General features: G+C 45.2%; 1 protein-coding gene across 3 annotated transcripts in view; it reads right to left on the bottom strand.

The window, feature by feature from the left end:
• The window catches only part of bicdl1 (BICD family like cargo adaptor 1), a 121,529-nt gene that overhangs the window by 32,420 nt on the left and 71,676 nt on the right, over positions 1-17,433 (bottom strand). For all 3 annotated transcript variants that reach the window (XR_005460070.1, XM_038792121.1, XM_038792126.1), the window contains one exon: positions 9,955-10,134. Coding sequence is in view for 2 of the 3 variants with exons in the window: in XM_038792121.1 (XP_038648049.1) it covers positions 9,955-10,134 (180 nt within the window). In the remaining variant the exon portion in view is untranslated. The remainder of the gene's footprint in view (positions 1-9,954; positions 10,135-17,433) is intronic.

Below are 17,433 nucleotides of genomic sequence, written 5' to 3'. Positions count from 1 at the left end.
AATATCAGGCAGCAGGTCAGAATCGGGTTCGGTGACCGTGGGTCGAATGGCACGGACATCCCTGCGAGGCTGGCAGGCTGAGCAGACCTGCATAAAGCAGCACATTGGCCATGTTTGCCAATTGTAGGCAGCATCTGGATTTGGCAGGACATTGCCGCTTTAAGTGGGCGGAGCCACAGTTGCCGCACGTTGTAGCTCGCTGCGCCACCATGCATGCGCGGTGCGGTTGTACGTGGTGCGTTCCTGCGCACTGCGATCGTCGACATCGCCATCCCCTCGTTCAGTGCGCGCATGCGCGGGAGGCCGCGAAAAGCTTGCAAAATGGCCGCCCTCATCCAGGCTGAGGCCCTGGAGTTGCTTGATTGCTTGGACCCGTTCTGCCTCGTGGGTAGCTTGCCGCGCCGTTTCAGCCACTTCGGATGTGTGAATATCGATTAGTGGCGTGTTCATGCAGCACGCAGGTCTCGATGGCAATCACTAGGGTGAGCTGCTTTACCTTGAGCAGCTGCTGGCGTAGGGGGTCCGACTGAACACCGAAAACAATCTGGTCGCGTATCATGGACTCGGAGGTGGACCCGTAATTACAGGACTGCGCAAGGATGCGGAGGTGGGTGAGAAAGGAGTGGAAAGGTTAATCCTTGCCCTGCAAACGCTGTTGGAAGACATAGCGCTCGAAACTTTCATTCACCTCGATGTCGCAGTGACTGTCAAACTTGACGAGGACCATTTTGATTTTTGATTTGTTTTCACCATCAGCAAAGGTGAGAGAATTGAAGATGTGGATGGCGTGGTCCCCGGCTGTGGAGAGGAAAAGAGCAATCTTCTTGGCGTCTGAAGCAGCCTCCAGGTCTGTGGCTTCAAGGTATAGCTGGAAGCGTTGTTTGAAGATCTTCCAGTTGGCCCCCAGGTTACCGGTGATGCGGAGCGGCGGCGGCGGGTGGTCACTGTCCATTCTGCTGGATGGCTGTATGCTGGTGGAAGGCAGATCACTTGCAGGTAGGTCTAAGAAGTCCTAACATCAACTACTGGTACCATGTGTTAGGTACTGTGGATCCGTGGAGTCTGCGTTTACCTCAGCAGTAACACATACAGGCTACCAACACTTGAAATAGTACAACACTATTTTATTAAGCTAGAAACTGTTGAACATACTTTCACTGTGGGTCGACACTGTCAGATTAAACTAAAGGCCTATGCCTATCCTAACCAGTCTATGGGCTCAGCACATGGTTAAGATCTGTGCTGCAAGCTGTGAGCTCTGTGCTTCTGAGAGGCTGCATCCCGAATGAGCGGGAAAATTGATGCCCTCTGTCTTTATAGTGAGTGTGCTCTAACTGGTGACTGGCTGCGGTGTTATGTGTGTTGATTGGTCCTACTGTATGTCCATCAGTGTGTGTGTCTGCACCATGATATACGATATACTGTATACCAGTAGAGGCTGGACCTTTTGCTTCGGGAGGATCTGTTTTTGGTAATGATACTGACTTGAAAAGGCGCCTTCGGGTCCTCGGTGCCAATATCAGGCAGCAGGTCAGAATCGGGTTTGGTGACCGTGGGTTGAATGGCACGGACATCCCTGCGAGGCTGGCTGGAGCGACGAGAGTTGGCAGGCTGAGCAGACCTGCATAAAGCAGCATAGTGGCCATGTTTGCCAATTGTAGGCAGCGTCTGGATTTGGCATGACATTGCCGCTTTAAGTGGGACCTCCTCCCTCACTCATTCCACCAGTCGGGACAGGTTGAGCTTATGCAACCTACCCCAGTCCCGTGCCACCTGAATCCCCAAATATCAGACACTCTCCCCCACCAGCCTGAACGGCAACCCCTTCCTGCTCCCTTGCCTGAATTACAAACAACCCGCTCTTGGCCATGTTCAGTTTGTATCCAGAGAACCGGCCAAATTCCCTCAGGGTTGCCATAATACCATCCATCCCTACCATTGTGTCCGATATATATAACAGCAGATCGTCTGTGTATAACGAGACTCTATGTTCCACTCCCCCCTGGACCAGCCCTTTCCAGCCCCTAGAAGCTCTCAGTGCAATTGCCAGCGGCTCAATGGCCAGCGCAAACAGCAGTGGGGAGAGAGGGCAGCCCTGTCTTGTCCCACGGTGCAGTCTATAGTCCGATGTTGTCCTGTTCGTCCTTACACTCGCCTCCGGGCCCTGATACAATAGCCTAACCCAGTCGATGAACCCCACCCCGAACCCAAACCGTCCTAGTACCTCCCACAGATAATCCCACTCGACCCAGTCAAAAGCTTTTTCAGCATCCATGGCTACGACTATCTCTACCTCCCTACTCTCCGGGGGCATCATAATCACGTTGAGCAACCTTCTTATGTTGGCCACAGCTGCCTCCCCTTTACAAACCCGGTTTGGTCCTCCACAATTACATCCGGTACACAGTCGTCAATTCTGGTCGCCAAAATCTTGGCCAGTAACTTGGTGTCTACGTTGATTAAGGAGATCGGCCTGTCTGACCCACAGGCCTCCGGGTTCTTATCCCGTTTCAGAATGAGTGAGATGGTGGCCTGCGATGTTGTCGGGGGTAAACTCCCTCTGTCTCTTGCCTCGTTAAAGACTCAAAACATTCTTTACTGTAGGGTGGTTTATTGTAGTTCTTGACTCCAATATATTAAAACTCGATCTGACCTAGTCGGAGTATGAAACCACTGCTCAAGTCCAACTAATTTGGAATTGCTCTGCCTCATTTGACATAATACCAAATATGATTAAACAGATTGCGAGTAACACTCTCTAAATAGTATTGTTGGTTGAAAGATATTCAAGGTCCACTCCGATTAATATCTAAATCAATATATTCAGAAGCTCAAGTATGACACAATTTTAAAATCTACCCTAATCTTATTAACAAAAATCTACCCTAATCTTAATAACACATTTCTCAGTCTCTGCGGAAATCATTAATATGCATCATGAAGATGCCTGAAAGTTTTCCTTTAGGATACCAATATTGAGTGATCTGTTTTTTAGTTGAACACAACCCATTTTCAGCAAACAAATCTCACTGAAAAATGCCATAGCCTGGAGGCATCATTCAGATCAGACATTTTTTTAGTTTCCTGAATTTTTCTTCTGCATCTGCTGCCTCTTTAGATGGTTACAGAAACACTTTCACTGAAAAGTATAGCCCTGCATAAATGCGTTTCTTATATTGATTTATGTACACTCCCATAATATGCAGCCAAAAGATTTTCCAAGATTACTTTTCTAGCTGTGGAAGAGTCCACCATGCCTGTGTCATCCAGTCACCCTTCATAACCCCTACTTACTGTGTCACTTTAGCCTTACAAATCCTGTCTGAGAGAATTTTTCAGTACAATCTACCCTCGTGACAGCTGGTGGATCCTTGTTAGGTACCCCAGAATAAACACAAAATGCTCTCCAACTATCTAATTCCCTTATTTGCCTCTCTTATTAGTTTATACTCAGGTTTGTCAGCCACCCAAAACCCATAGCCATGAGGACTCCTAGTTCTGTTGTGAGCCTGTTCTGTGGCCTTTACTTCATTATCATAGAATTTACAGTTCAGGAGGCCATTCAGCCCATCGAGACTGCACTGGCCCTTGGAAAGAGCACCCCATTTAAGCCCATGCCTCCACCCTATCCCCGCAACCCCACCCAACCTTTTTGGACACTAAGGGCAATTTATCATGGCCAATTCACCTAACCCGCACGTCTTTGGACTGTGGAAGGAAACCGGAGCACGAGGAGGAAGCCCACACAGACACGGGGAGAACGTGCAGACTCCACAAGACAGTGACCCAGCTGGGAATCGAACCTGGGATCCTGGAGCTGTGAAGCAACTGTGCTAACCACTGGTTACCGTGCTGCCCTATTATTTAGGCAAGTCAAGCTTTGGGCTCTATTTCCATGTTTACATCTGTTGGGACGAGTCCGGGAAAATTGCTCTCTTACATTTTTGGAGGTTCTTTCTCTTTTTGTGATCATTTACTGACACAAGAGTCACTTCAAGACTCATTTATTAAAATAAATTTAGAGTACCCAATTCAATTCTTTTTCCAATTAAGGGGCAATTTAGTGTGGCCAATCCACCTACTCTGCACATCTTTGGGTTATGGGGGTGAGACCCAGGCAGACATTGGGAGAATGTGCAAACTCCACACGGACAGTGACTCGGGCCAGGATTGAACCCGGGTCCTCAGCGCCATGAGGCAGCAGCGCTAACCACTGCGCCATGTGCCGTCCTACTTCAAGACTCATCATCAGTATTTGCCCTGTGCTCTCTCACCCTCTGCTCTTTCGCCCCATTCAACCAGTCCAGGAACCTTGCCTTTTGGCCACATCCTGGACATTCAACCAATATTTACACTTGCATTCACTGCATGTTCCACACTCGTTGCAACCCTCCATCCATTAAACCACACTGTTTTATATGTCACCCAAGTACCCACTCTGGACAATTGGTCTGCGGATGTGTAAGCACTGTCATGTGGATCATGTATTCCTAAGAATACTGATCATAAAACACATCAAAATTTGAAGTGCCTTGTTTACTTCTATCAGCTGCTCAGATTTAGGGATTTTGTAATTAATTCCAATGAAACACGAGGAATAAACCTCTACAGTTTGATCGCCATGTTTGAACAGTATGTCTCATCATCATGACCGAATACCTCACTAGGGCCTTTCCATTCCATAATGCACTAAATCTCCTGAATTAATTTCTGTTTTGGATGATCTAATATAATGCCTGAATGCTCTTCAAAGTTTCTCGAGGCCTCCGCCTTGATAAATACCCATCTCCCTACATGCAAAGCATTCAAATAGACAGAACAAAATTAACAAATTGTAGCAGGAGGACTATTACATAGGACAAAAAATAATTAAGGATTTCTCCCATAGAGTAATCAATAGGGACTACATCCTCCAAACATATTATATGAATTCTTTGCAAGAACTGTTCATGCCAGGATGGTTGTTAACTTGTAGCTTTTTTTGGTTGATCAGCTCATATTTTATGCCATGTTTAATTGTGAATGGAAGCACGTGGTGATCAAAGTCCAAGCTGCAGTATTTATGAACATGATGTTCATACTTCCGCACATGTTTCTGAACTCTTTGATAAATTGTCAGAAACTTTGCTGGCGTCCCAAGTCTGATCCCTAGCCATTTCTCCCTGATTTTTGTCCATGGTATTTCTTTTGCTCTTATCAAGTATTATTGTAGACAAATTAAATCTGGTCACCACTTCTACAAAATGTAGCATGAAAATATTTCTGACTTTGTTTCATACCATTGGATCCATAGTAACTACCTTGTTAAAGTCACATGTTACAATGCAGATTTTACATTTCTCACTAATCTCTTCTATTTGTCTCGAATTTACTTTGAACACACTTGCTTCTATCAGGACTTTTGGCTTTTAACAAATATGGTGAGCAAATTGTCTCCAACTTTAGGGCAGTTTGTTTTCTTCACTTGGGATTCTCATCACCTGATCAATAAATACTTGTCAAACATCCTGATGAGAAACATCAGTTTTGGCAAAGGAATGCATAATATTTTGACTGGATAGAAAGATGAAAGTGTGCCTTAGTGCAGGAAGAGAATTGGAATTACTGGCCTTGATATCCTATCATCGCTAAACTTAAAACAGATTTATGTTCCTTTATCCTCACTACTTAGCAGACAAGATAACATTTTAACCAATCTGTCCCAAATACTGTTGTGCAAATACTGCTTCAGAGGCTTGGGAAACCTGCAGCTGGCATCCTTGAAACAACGGAGAAGTACCAGAAGCCAAGCACAGCATAATAGTTAGCACATTGGCTTCACACGCTAGGGTGCCAGGTTCAACTCCCGGCTTGGGTCACTGTCTGTGTGGAGTCTGCATGTTCTCCCAGTGTCTGTGTGGTTTTCCTCCGGGTGCTCCGGTGCCCTCCCACAGTAAAAAGATGCGCAGGGGTAGGTGGATTGGCTTTGCTAAATTGTCCTTAGTGTCCAAAAAATAAAGGTAAAGTAAGGTGGGGTTACGGGGATAGGGTGGAAGTTTGGGGATAGGGTGGAGGTAGGGTGCTCTTTCCAAGGGCCGGTGCAGACTCGATGGGCCAAATGGCCTCCTTCTGCACTGTAAATTCTGTGATTCTGTGAAAATCTTCCAAATTCATAGAACATAGAACAGTACAGCACAGAAAAGGCCCTTCGGCCCTCAATGTTGTGCCGAGCCATGATCACCCTACTCACCCTATACCCGTAACCCAACAACCCCTCCCTTAACCTTACTTTTATTAGCACACTATGGGCAATTTAGCATGGCCAATCCACCTAACCCGCACATCTTTGGACTGTGGGAGGAAACCGGAGCACCCGGAGGAAACCCAGGCACACAGGGGGAGGACGTGCAGACTCCACACAGACAGTGACCCAGCCGGGAATCGAACCTGGGACCCTGGAGCTGTGAAGCATTTATGCTAACCACCATGCTACCCAATGGCAAGAAAAGTGGTCCAACAACAGGGTCCACTCCCAAGCCATCATGCCCGGCATCAAGGTGCCATTCACTCAAAACCAGATACCCTGGGTGGAGCACATCGCCCGTATGCCTGACACCAAACTCCTCAAGCAACTGCTCTGCTCAGAACTCAGTCACAGCAGGAGACACTCAGGAGAATGAGACACACACTTCGGGATGCCCTTCAAGTATTCTGGAATAGATCAAACATCCCTGCTGACTCACGGGAGTCCCTGGCTTATGACTGACCAAAACAGAGACGGTCCATTCAGGAAGACACTGGAGACGTCGGAAGACTTTGTCAGTAACATGCAGAGGCAAAGTCAAGGCATTGGAGAGAGCACACAAACCCAAAAACTCATCTATCAGACTTTCCCAGCACTGCCGACCCCACACATGACAGGGTCTGCAGATCAGGGATTGATCTTATCAGCCACTCAGAGCCCATCAAGGTTGCTCCCAGAGTCCTCCTCAATGCCTAGGATCTGGCCTAAAATGACTGTCTAGCACTGTACAATTAAAGGAGTCCGCAATTTAACACGTCACCAGTAGAATTTGTTTGGATACTTCATTTCCTTCATCCTTTTCCACAGAATTCTCTTCATATGTTATGTCAAGCACCCTGCCTCTTTGTTTTGGATCATCGTCAGCCCCTTTATTTGAATAAAATGTCTATTCAGGGGAGCTGCTTTGGATAGTTCACTGCACAATGATATTTCAAAATTACACTTTTCTTTCCTCTTTATTCCCAAGGTAAGGATAGGAGTGTTCCTTCCTGGAAAGACATTAGTGAACCAGATGGATTTTGATAACAATCGATTCTAGTTGTCAAGCTCACTATTATGGAGACTAGCTTTATTCATTTTTTTATTCCACCAGCTGCCAAGGTGGGATTTGAGCCCATAGGATAAGCTTGGGCCTCTGGATTACTTGCTCAGTGACATTCCCACATCTCCCTGCCTATTAACTGCTTCTTGGGCATTCCTTGGATTCTTTCGTATATTAGGTTTGTTTGAATTGTCTCCTACCAGAACTGCTAAAAGTGCTTTCATCCACATTGTGTTTGATAGAATCGTACAGTACAGGAGGCCATTCAGTCCACTGTGCTTGTGACAGCTGGTTAAAGCAGCAATCTAATTAATTCCATTCTCCCCTTTTCCCTTAGCCATACAAAGTTTTTCTGTCCAAGTCGATACCCAATGGCACGAGTTCCAGACACCCACCAGCTTCTGAGCCAAAAGAAATTCACATCAACTCCCTTATAATCCTTCTACCAATTACTTTAAATCCATGATCCCTGGTTAATGACCTCACTGCTCAGGGAAATTAAGCAATTTTCTCTATCTCAGCCCCTCATAATTTATAGATAAAGGTTGAGATTCAACAAGATTCCACAAGTTTTGAACAAACAAAAGTAAACTTTACAAGTTCAGAAAGATAACACAATTTGCAATATCTATTTTATACTCTAATAATCACTCAAAATATGAAGTACATGTGAATTCACAGGCAAACTGTGGTCAGACACAGCACACTACGCAACAGATGACCAGCATGGCCAAAATGGATTCCATGGATTTCTGAACAACCCACCAAGACATTTGTCATATTGAGAGACAACTGATCTCACTGAAATTCATCAAGGATTTTTATTGTCCATCTCTGAAGATCTCACCTTGAAATTCTCTCAAACGTTGTTCCCACTCAGACAACTTCAACAATGGACCACCCCGCAGGATTCCGATCTCATCTTCTGAATTTCTTTTCTCTTCACCTTCCAAACACAATTTCAGATCTTCGGCTGTGCGAAGCAGAACACCACTGGCCAAAAGTGTACCAAAAGCCCACAGCACTGAGTCACCAACCTTTGACTACCTTCTCAGGTCATCAGGGCTTCTCTCATGCCCGCTTTGCTTAAAGTCCTCTCCCTGCAGTTCTTTCTTTAAGTTGGAGCCTGTCTCTCTGCTCCTTTCTTGCAATTTAACTTACTGGGACCTAGTCTGTTCCCCATTTTTGTCCCTCACCTGAAACTTACTTTTTGGAACCTCTCCCTGAATCCCTTTACTGGTCGGGAATTCCACAGGTTCAATACCCTCTAAGTGAAGAAGTTTCTCCTCATCTCAGTCCTAAATGGCCTGCTTTGTATCCCGAGACTGTGACCCCCTTGTTCTAAACCAACCCTCCTCCAGCCGGAGGAACCAACATCCCTGCATCCAGTCTGTCCAGCCCTGTCAGAATATTGCATGTTTCAATTCGATCCCCTCTCATTATTCTAAATCCCAATAACTATAGGCCCAATCTCTCCTCATACACAATCCTGCCATTCCAGGAGTCAGTCAGATTGCCTGAATAGAAACAATGTGCAGGGGTATGGTGAAACGGTAGGGAAATGGCACTAAGTCATGATACTTGTTTGGAGAGCCGGTGCAGACATGGTGGGCTAAATGGCCTCCTTCTGCACCGTAACATTCTGCGATTCTGAAACTTGAAATGCTGGTACCACTCCTGGGATCTTTAAGTTTGATTAACCGATCTATTTTTTAGAATCCATCAAAGTCCATGATCTATTTTTCCCCGAGGACTATCCCAACTGTTTTCTGAAATCTATAAAATTCTGACCATGTCCCATCGACATTTACACTTCACCGTTTCTGAAAGTTTCATCCAAGCACTCTAATAGAAGATCCAAACATTGATCAGTATCTAAATGAAGGACATCCACCTCAAAATAATTTACTTCTGATTTTACTTCTTGCAGGGTGCAATAACGCCACGGTCATCTCTGCTTTTCTCATTGGTTACCCCTGTCCACACACTCACTTTATTCTTCCAGTGGCCATATGGTTCAGATTCTGGGACCATCGGACGATAATCATACTCTAATAATTTACACTTTCCATTTTCCACGATGGTCAGTGGATTTTAATTTTCTGTCTACATTTTTGTTTTCTGTTAGATTCCAACCTTCCCCTTTAGACAAGCATTTTTTTGCCATCATGTTAGAATCCAGAAAGCTAGGTGGTGAAGGATAGAACTGGAGCCAATCAATACATAATTTTCTCAGTACTTGTTTGCAGAGATCAACATTACAAATTATGGCATCGCAGCATATTTAAGGTGGGCCCGGTAGAGCACGTCACCAGCTCAGGGCCAATCACGTGGGAGTGCGTCAACCCGACTAATAGTGAGTTAGGGAAGGACCCTGGGAGCAGGGGCACGGGCACTGTGCACCCAGAGCCAAAGAGGCTAGACCCATCCTATTGTGTTCTGCACCTGTATATATATCGGCCTTTGCCTTGCGTTAATAAACCCCTTTATTACTATTGGAAGCCTTCGGAGTGTTTCTCGGGTCACCACACCAACTAATAACCACTGTTTCAGTCTGGTCCTAATTAAAAGGAGCACAAGTGAATTATATTATATATAATTAACATTGCCGAGCTGTGTATTTGAGTACCTGTTCTCTCTCCTGTTCCAGCTCCTCTGCTTCAATGCTCTGCTCAATTTCCGACAGTAATGACGTACTTGTTGGGCTTACGCTGTGTAGACTCATCTCTTCATTCATTTCATCCACTTTCACTTGAAGCTGCCGGTGAGACATCCGTACTTCATGGAGTTCTAGCTGGTTCTGCTGTAGCTTTGAAACCAGAGTACAAGGTGTAATATTTTAGAATTATTCCTGCACCAAGTGAGGGATCAGCCAATCGTGATTAAGATCAACTCCAGCCCAGCCAGAACTTTGTTCTGAGGTACTGGGCAATCCCTTTCCCCAAAACCGGAAGAGAGTGCTGTGCCACACATACTTACCATGTGTTGTCCCCAAGCTTGTGCTGCAACACTGTAGCAGGCCAAGGACAAAAGGATCAGAGTGGAAGCAAGTGGAGAATTAAAAGGACAAATAGTTCTTTGCACCTTTCTGGACTCCGTATTGAGTTTAACAACTTTAGATCATAACCTCTACCTCCATCTAGTTCTCGGTTTCTTTTTTTTAAACATAGAATTTACAGTGCAGGAGGCCATTCGGCCCATCGAGTCTGCACCGGCTCTTGGAAAGAGCATCCTACCCAAGGTCAACACCTCCACCCTATCCCCATAACCCAGTAACCCCACCCAATACTAAGGGCAATTTTGGACACTAAGGGCAATTTAGCATGGCCAATCCACATAACCTGCACATCTTTGGACTGTGGGAGGAAACCATAGTACCCGGAGGAAACCCACGCACACACGGGGAGGATGTGCAGACTCCGCACAGACAGTGACCCAAGCCGGAATCGAACCTGGGACCCTGGAGCTGTGAAGCAATTGTGCTATCCACAATGCTACCGTGCTACCCCACTGGCTTGTTTCTTTCTTCATCAGATGGCGGATATACAGCTATTCGCACCTCATGTGACCTGTTTCTTTAACAAACCCATTATTACTCTGTTTGGCTTGTGAAACGTTTATCTCTCCTGCTGTCTACCCTTTCACAGGCCTTCCCTTTTGTTCTTCCTGCATTCTCCCCCCCCCCCCCCCAATGTAAAAACTCTTGCTCTCTCCACAGACATTACCTGACATGCTGAGTATTTCCAGCATTTTTTTGTTTATTCAGATTTGCAACATCTGCAGTATTTTGCTTTCCTTTACTCTTGTACCCCACTCCTCTTACAAGAAAGACCAACATGTCACTGTCTTCCTCATTGCTTGCTACAAATGCATACTAAATTTGTGTTCCTTGTACCAGTACCTCCAAGTCTCTCTGAACATTTGCATTAGGTTTTATGCTTTTTCCCAAAAATCTGTTTTTACATTCTCAACAGTAACGTCAATAACCTCATCTGCCACCTGGTTACCAACTCACTTAATATGTTTATATCCCGTCACTTGTTAGTACAGAACTTAAATACTGCTGAAAAGAGATTTTTGGCTTGCACTCTTCAGGACATCCTGCGGGATAATGGCTACTCCAATCGGATGATGCGCTGTATATTCCACAAACTCATGAACAGGGGTGTAAGGACATCTCGTTCTGCCCAGAAAAGTGCTCAGTCTGCCTTAGATTACCCTGCAAAGGGAAGGCATCTCAAACAACAGGCGAGGCTAGCTCTTTCACATTGCCACTATGCAATAGCAACATGATTGGTATTCGCCACAACTGGATGCTACCATCAAGCCAAAAAGACGCTCTGCCCATCACACAAATGAGTAACGTAGTTATGAATTTCAGTGCTAGTGTGATGCCAGGTATTTAGGCCGTACATCCCAAACACTGGCAGATTGGATCAAACAGCTTGGTCTCAGCCGCTGTTCACAATGATCAAGATACAGGTCTTACCCAACAAGCCCGAACTTCAAAAAACTCAAAACACAATGTCCAATATTAGATGTGATTCTGTGATTGGAAAACATTTTTTACATAATCCTCAGTGTGCTAAGAATCTCACTGATAACTAATTTAAGATCGTCAGTCAGGCTTGCAGAGTGGCACATGTGTGTGTACTTGAAGCTACATATATGAATACATAGGGTCCTGTTCTTTGCAGACAGAAAGAACATATACACACATTGTGTCTGTTTCATCTGAACAATACAAGTAACAGCCATTCACTGGTTCATTCCTCAGGAGTAATGCCTTGATCACAGTCACGTCACTTTCTTGGCAGTTAACTGTCAGTCACCAACTACTGGTGCATTCTCACTCCAATTTCTATACCATACAAAATCTTCTCTGCCAACCAATCAGCACTTTATCCTCATACAAGTTAAATATGTTGTTTTCCCTTATATTGTATTCTTGGGAATGATCTGATGACTGCAAGACAAAAAGCTTCAACAAAGAAAATCTCTTCTTTTAGCAATACTGTATGTCTCTTGCAGCCTTTTTGTCTTTTCCTCACAGCTCACATTCCCATCTAGCTTTGTACAATCAGTCAGCTTGGAATCATTACTCTTTGTTTCTTCATCTAAATCATTAATCTAGATTGTAAATGGCTGAGGCCCCAATTTTGGCACACGTCCCTAGATGCTGGTGAGGATGACTTTGCAGGATGCGTCTTTGCCACATCCAGTTGCTGACGGGTGTTTTTGTCTCATTATATGTTGTCATAGTGCTTTAGTACAACTGAATGGCTCGCCAGGCCATTGCAAAGAGCAGTTATGAGTCAATCAAACTGGGTGGCATGGTGGCACAGTGGTTAGCACTGTTGCCTCATCTGGGACCTGGGTTTGATTCCAGCCTTGGGTGACTGTGGGGAGTTTGCATGTTCTCCCTGTGTCTGCATGGGATTCCTCTGGGTGCTCAGATTCCCTCCCACAGTCAAAACACGTGTAGTTTAGGTGGATTGGTCACGCTAAATTGCCCCTTAGTGTGCAAAAAAGGAGGTGGGGTTCGGGGGATAGGGTGTGGGCGTAGGCCTAGATAGGGTGCTCCTTCAGAGGGTCAGTGCAGACTAGATGGGCCAAATGGCCTCCTTCTGCACTGTAGGGATTCTATAATTCCATGGGCGGGACCAGGTTAGAATGGAAGATTTCTTGAAAAAACATTTTTCTAGCTTCACTCTAAATGTATTTATACTATTTCACAAATATCCTGTGCTAGTGAGTTGTTACATGTAACAACTGGGTAAAGAGATTTTGTTCTGAATTCCTAATTTGATTTTTTGATAACTATCAACATTCCCTCTAATCTTTCTGAACTGTACACAGCCCATTCCTTATCTTTTGGATGGCTGCACGACCTTGCACTTGTGTATTTTAGAAAGATCACCGGGGATAATCTTATACTGATGACCTCAAGTTTTACTTTCCCTTGCTCTATCTGCCTACTTAAAACCTTTCAGAATTTTAAAGACCTTCTCAAATAGATCCAGCCTGGACATCCTTTCCTGACAAGTATAAGTTCACAGTTCTGCTTTCAACCTTGTATATTTTTTCACACCACCTCCAGTACATTTTCTAATACTGTGACCAGACCCTATTCAGTCGTCCAAGTGCAGTCCAACATTTAGCATATCTTCTCTGACAACTGACCCCCTGGAAATAAACCCTATTGCTTGGGTTTGCATTTTACTGCCAATTAACCCACCTTAATAATTTGTGATCCCTTTGCTCCTCTATCCTATTTGTATTATTTTCCAATTACTCTTCATTTTTCTTACTAAAATGTAATAGTTCACACTTAGTTGAAGTTCATTAACCGATTATATGCCCATTCTGCGAGTTTATTAATATCTTCTTGTAATTTATTTCAGCTCTCTCAGTATTGTCCACCATACTGCCGCCCCCCCCCCCTCCCCAAACAAAGCAATGTCATCCACAAATTTAGAAATTGTATTTTTGATGCCAAGATCTTAACCTGTTAATATAAATTGTGAACAGTGGTCCCTGTACTATTCTTTGTAGGAGCCCACTTTATATCTTCTGCCACTCTGAATAACTATCATTTACTTCTAATCTCTGTTCTGTATTGCAGACAGCATATCCAAGTTACTACTGTCTCTTTAGAATCATGAGCTTGTTTTTCAAAAAGTCTGTTATGCAACATTTTTTGAAATGCCTTTTGAAATTCTATATATACAACATCTACTACACTACCTTCATTAATTAACCCTCTTTTATTCATGCGAGCCTTTCTAATGCATCAAATTCCTTTTACAAATGGACAAATACAACCATACACTATACGGTAGACTGACCTCACCGCCATCTTGCACAAAGCCTTTATAACTTTCTCTGACTTGTACTTTAATGTTACCACATTAGCGTCAGGGTACAAGCAATAATCTGTTCCAAAACCTCATTTGTGTGGGCTTTTACCAGTGATGTCCTAATAATGATGTTCTCTCCTTGTGGCTAGGTAGGTGGGTGGCTATTTGTTTCCCATGGAGCTAATCCATACCCAATCCCAAAAGTTTATTTAAAGTCAGGATGTTAGCTGTCAGGTAATGGACAATCAGCCTTTATCCAGACCGAACATACAGCTGCACTTTCTCAGTCTTTATACGAACATATGAATGGAGAACAGGAGTGGGCCATTTGGCCCCTCGAGCCTGCTCCACCATTCAACTGGCTGATCCAATTGTGGCCTCAAGGGGACTTTCCTACTGACCTCCTATCCCCTTTGGCTCCCTCGCTAGACAACTGCATGTGTGCCTGTACTTACAGACATGCAGACACAGAAAACGTCAAGAATAGAGGAACGCTTAATCACTCAAACTTTCTCTGAAGAGTAGGTCCTTTTTCAGGACCGAATTAACAATTTTACTGCCTTTCCTCATATCCCTCTACTCATTAACAAATCAGGAATTGATCCAATTTCCTTTTGAATCTTCCCAAATGCAATATTCTCTGGACTGGCTGGTAAACTATTCCAAAAGCTGCTGAGTCTGTGAGAAGATACTTTTTATATTCATAGTTGCTTGAGGTCATTATGGTTTCCTCTGGTTCTGCATCAATGTTATCAAATTGTTCCTCTTGTTTTGGAAACATGAACCACATCTTGGCTTGAACGTTATTTTCAAAGAAAGTAGATCCACTTTCCTCAACTTTGCCTGAAAGCTTGTTGACCCAAACTGTACCATTTTATTAATTTTCGCTGAATCCTCCCACCATATCCATATGGTCTGAGTGGGCTGCTTGTTGATGTGAATCCACCAATGTTTTACTGTGTGTCAGTAGCACTCCCTGGGCTAACATTCCATTGATCTATACCCAATCTTCATTGCCTTTGGAGCTATCGCATCCTGAACAATAGTCCCCAGGATTTGATTACATTTAAAGCAACATTAATCGTTGACTTGCCTGAATTAAGGAAACTCTAACATCTGCCATCATATCGATTAACTAACCAAATCTCCGATGCATAAAATTTGAAAAATAATTTATTTTGGTGCATTTTATTTGCTCTTCAAAATAAATAATTTTTCAATCTGATATTTGGTCTACTTTTGCACTCGACTGACTTCAATTTTTATGATGATTGGGTTCCTTCAAAGTCTATTTACTCATAAAAATGTACACTGCCCTTTATATTTAAAATTCTGTGTCCTTGTTTTTACACTATGTACTCAGCCCTTAACAAGATGAGCTGTGATTAAATTGGATTATTCAATGATAATAATAAAAAACAACAGTGATGCAACATCAATTTAAGGAAATAGAAACAAGAAAAAAAATAAAGGAATGAAGTGAGTGAAGTTTATGGAATGTGAGAAGTTGGAGTGAAGGGGAAGAGAGAGAAAGGAAGGATGAGAAGTACTGGTGCAGAAAGTTAGAAGTCTAGAGTTCACACGGGAAACTGGCAGGAGAAGAATGATATCCTCGGGAAGAGGAATCCTCGGGAAGAGGGATTTTCGTACAAGGGTTGACAATTGACTCAGTCAAGCCTGTAAATCAGGAGAGGACTTGGGAGCATAACACAGCTGGATCAGGATCATCAGCTGTGATTAAATGTATTCCTGGAGGTTTCATCACACGACTTACCCCCAACACCAGCCATTCGTCAGCCGACACATCCAGCCTTGTGACGCACTGCCTTCCTATACCAACTAGAAAGTAAAAAGACGCATTACCCAATTGGATGATGCTGGACTGTCAGCCAAACAGCCCACCCCTCCATTTTCCATATTTTGCACACTGCAGTGTCCTGGAGATTGATGTTCAATTCCTAGAGACTCCAGGGCAATCCTGGAGGCTTGACAACCTGAAGTTGGATTGGACCTTACTTACAAATATACACAACAGAGAGAGAGGGGCAGAGAGAGAGAGAGAGGCAGGCAGGCAGAGAGAGAGAGAGAGAGAGAGAGAGGAGAGAGAGAGAGAGAGACAGGCAGGCAGAGAGAGAGAGAGAGAGAGAGAGAGAGAGAGAGAGAGAGAGAGAGAGAGAGACAGGCAGGGAGGGAGAGAGAGAGAGAGAGAGAGAGACAGGCAGAGAGAGAGAGAGAGAGAGAGAGAGAGAGACAGGCAGGCAGAGAGAGAGAGGCAGGCAGGCAGACAGAGAGAGAGAGAGAGAGAGAGGCAGGCAGGCAGACAGAGAGAGAGAGAGAGAGAGAGGCAGGCAGGCAGAGAGAGAGAGAGGCAGGCAGGCAGACAGAGAGAGAGAGGCAGGCAGGCAGACAGAGAGAGAGAGAGGCAGGCAGGCAGACAGAGAGAGAGAGGCAGGCAGGCAGACAGAGAGAGAGAGAGGCAGGCAGGCAGACAGAGAGAGAGAGGCAGGCAGGCAGACAGAGAGAGAGAGGCAGGCAGACAGAGAGAGAGAGGCAGGCAGGCAGACAGAGAGAGAGAGAGGCAGGCAGGCAGACAGAGAGAGAGAGGCAGGCAGGCAGACAGAGAGAGAGAGAGGCAGGCAGGCAGACAGAGAGAGAGAGGCAGGCAGGCAGACAGAGAGAGAGAGGCAGGCAGGCAGACAGAGAGAGAGAGGCAGGCAGGCAGACAGAGAGAGAGAGGCAGGCAGGCAGACAGAGAGAGAGAGGCAGGCAGGCAGACAGAGAGAGAGAGGCAGGCAGGCAGACAGAGAGAGAGAGGCAGACAGGCAGGCAGAGAGAGAGAGGCAGGCAGGCAGGCAGAGAGAGAGAGGCAGGCAGGCAGGCAGAGAGAGAGAGGCAGGCAGGCAGGCAGAGAGAGAGAGGCAGGCAGGCAGGCAGAGAGAGAGAGGCAGGCAGGCAGGCAGAGAGAGAGAGGCAGGCAGGCAGGCAGAGAGAGAGGCAGGCAGGCAGGCAGAGAGAGAGAGGCAGGCAGGCAGAGAGAGAGAGGCAGGCAGGCAGAGAGAGAGAGGCAGGCAGGCAGAGAGAGAGAGGCAGGCAGGCAGAGAGAGAGAGGCAGGCAGGCAGAGAGAGAGAGGCAGGCAGGCAGAGAGAGAGAGGCAGGCAGGCAGAGAGAGAGAGGCAGGCAGGCAGAGAGAGAGAGGCAGGCAGGCAGAGAGAGAGAGGCAGGCAGGCAGAGAGAGAGAGGCAGGCAG

The sequence above is a fragment of the Scyliorhinus canicula genome, chromosome 1 (genome assembly GCF_902713615.1).
Source record: "Scyliorhinus canicula chromosome 1, sScyCan1.1, whole genome shotgun sequence".
NCBI lineage: Eukaryota > Metazoa > Chordata > Chondrichthyes > Carcharhiniformes > Scyliorhinidae > Scyliorhinus > Scyliorhinus canicula.
This window is presented reverse-complemented; position numbering and strand designations above follow the sequence as displayed.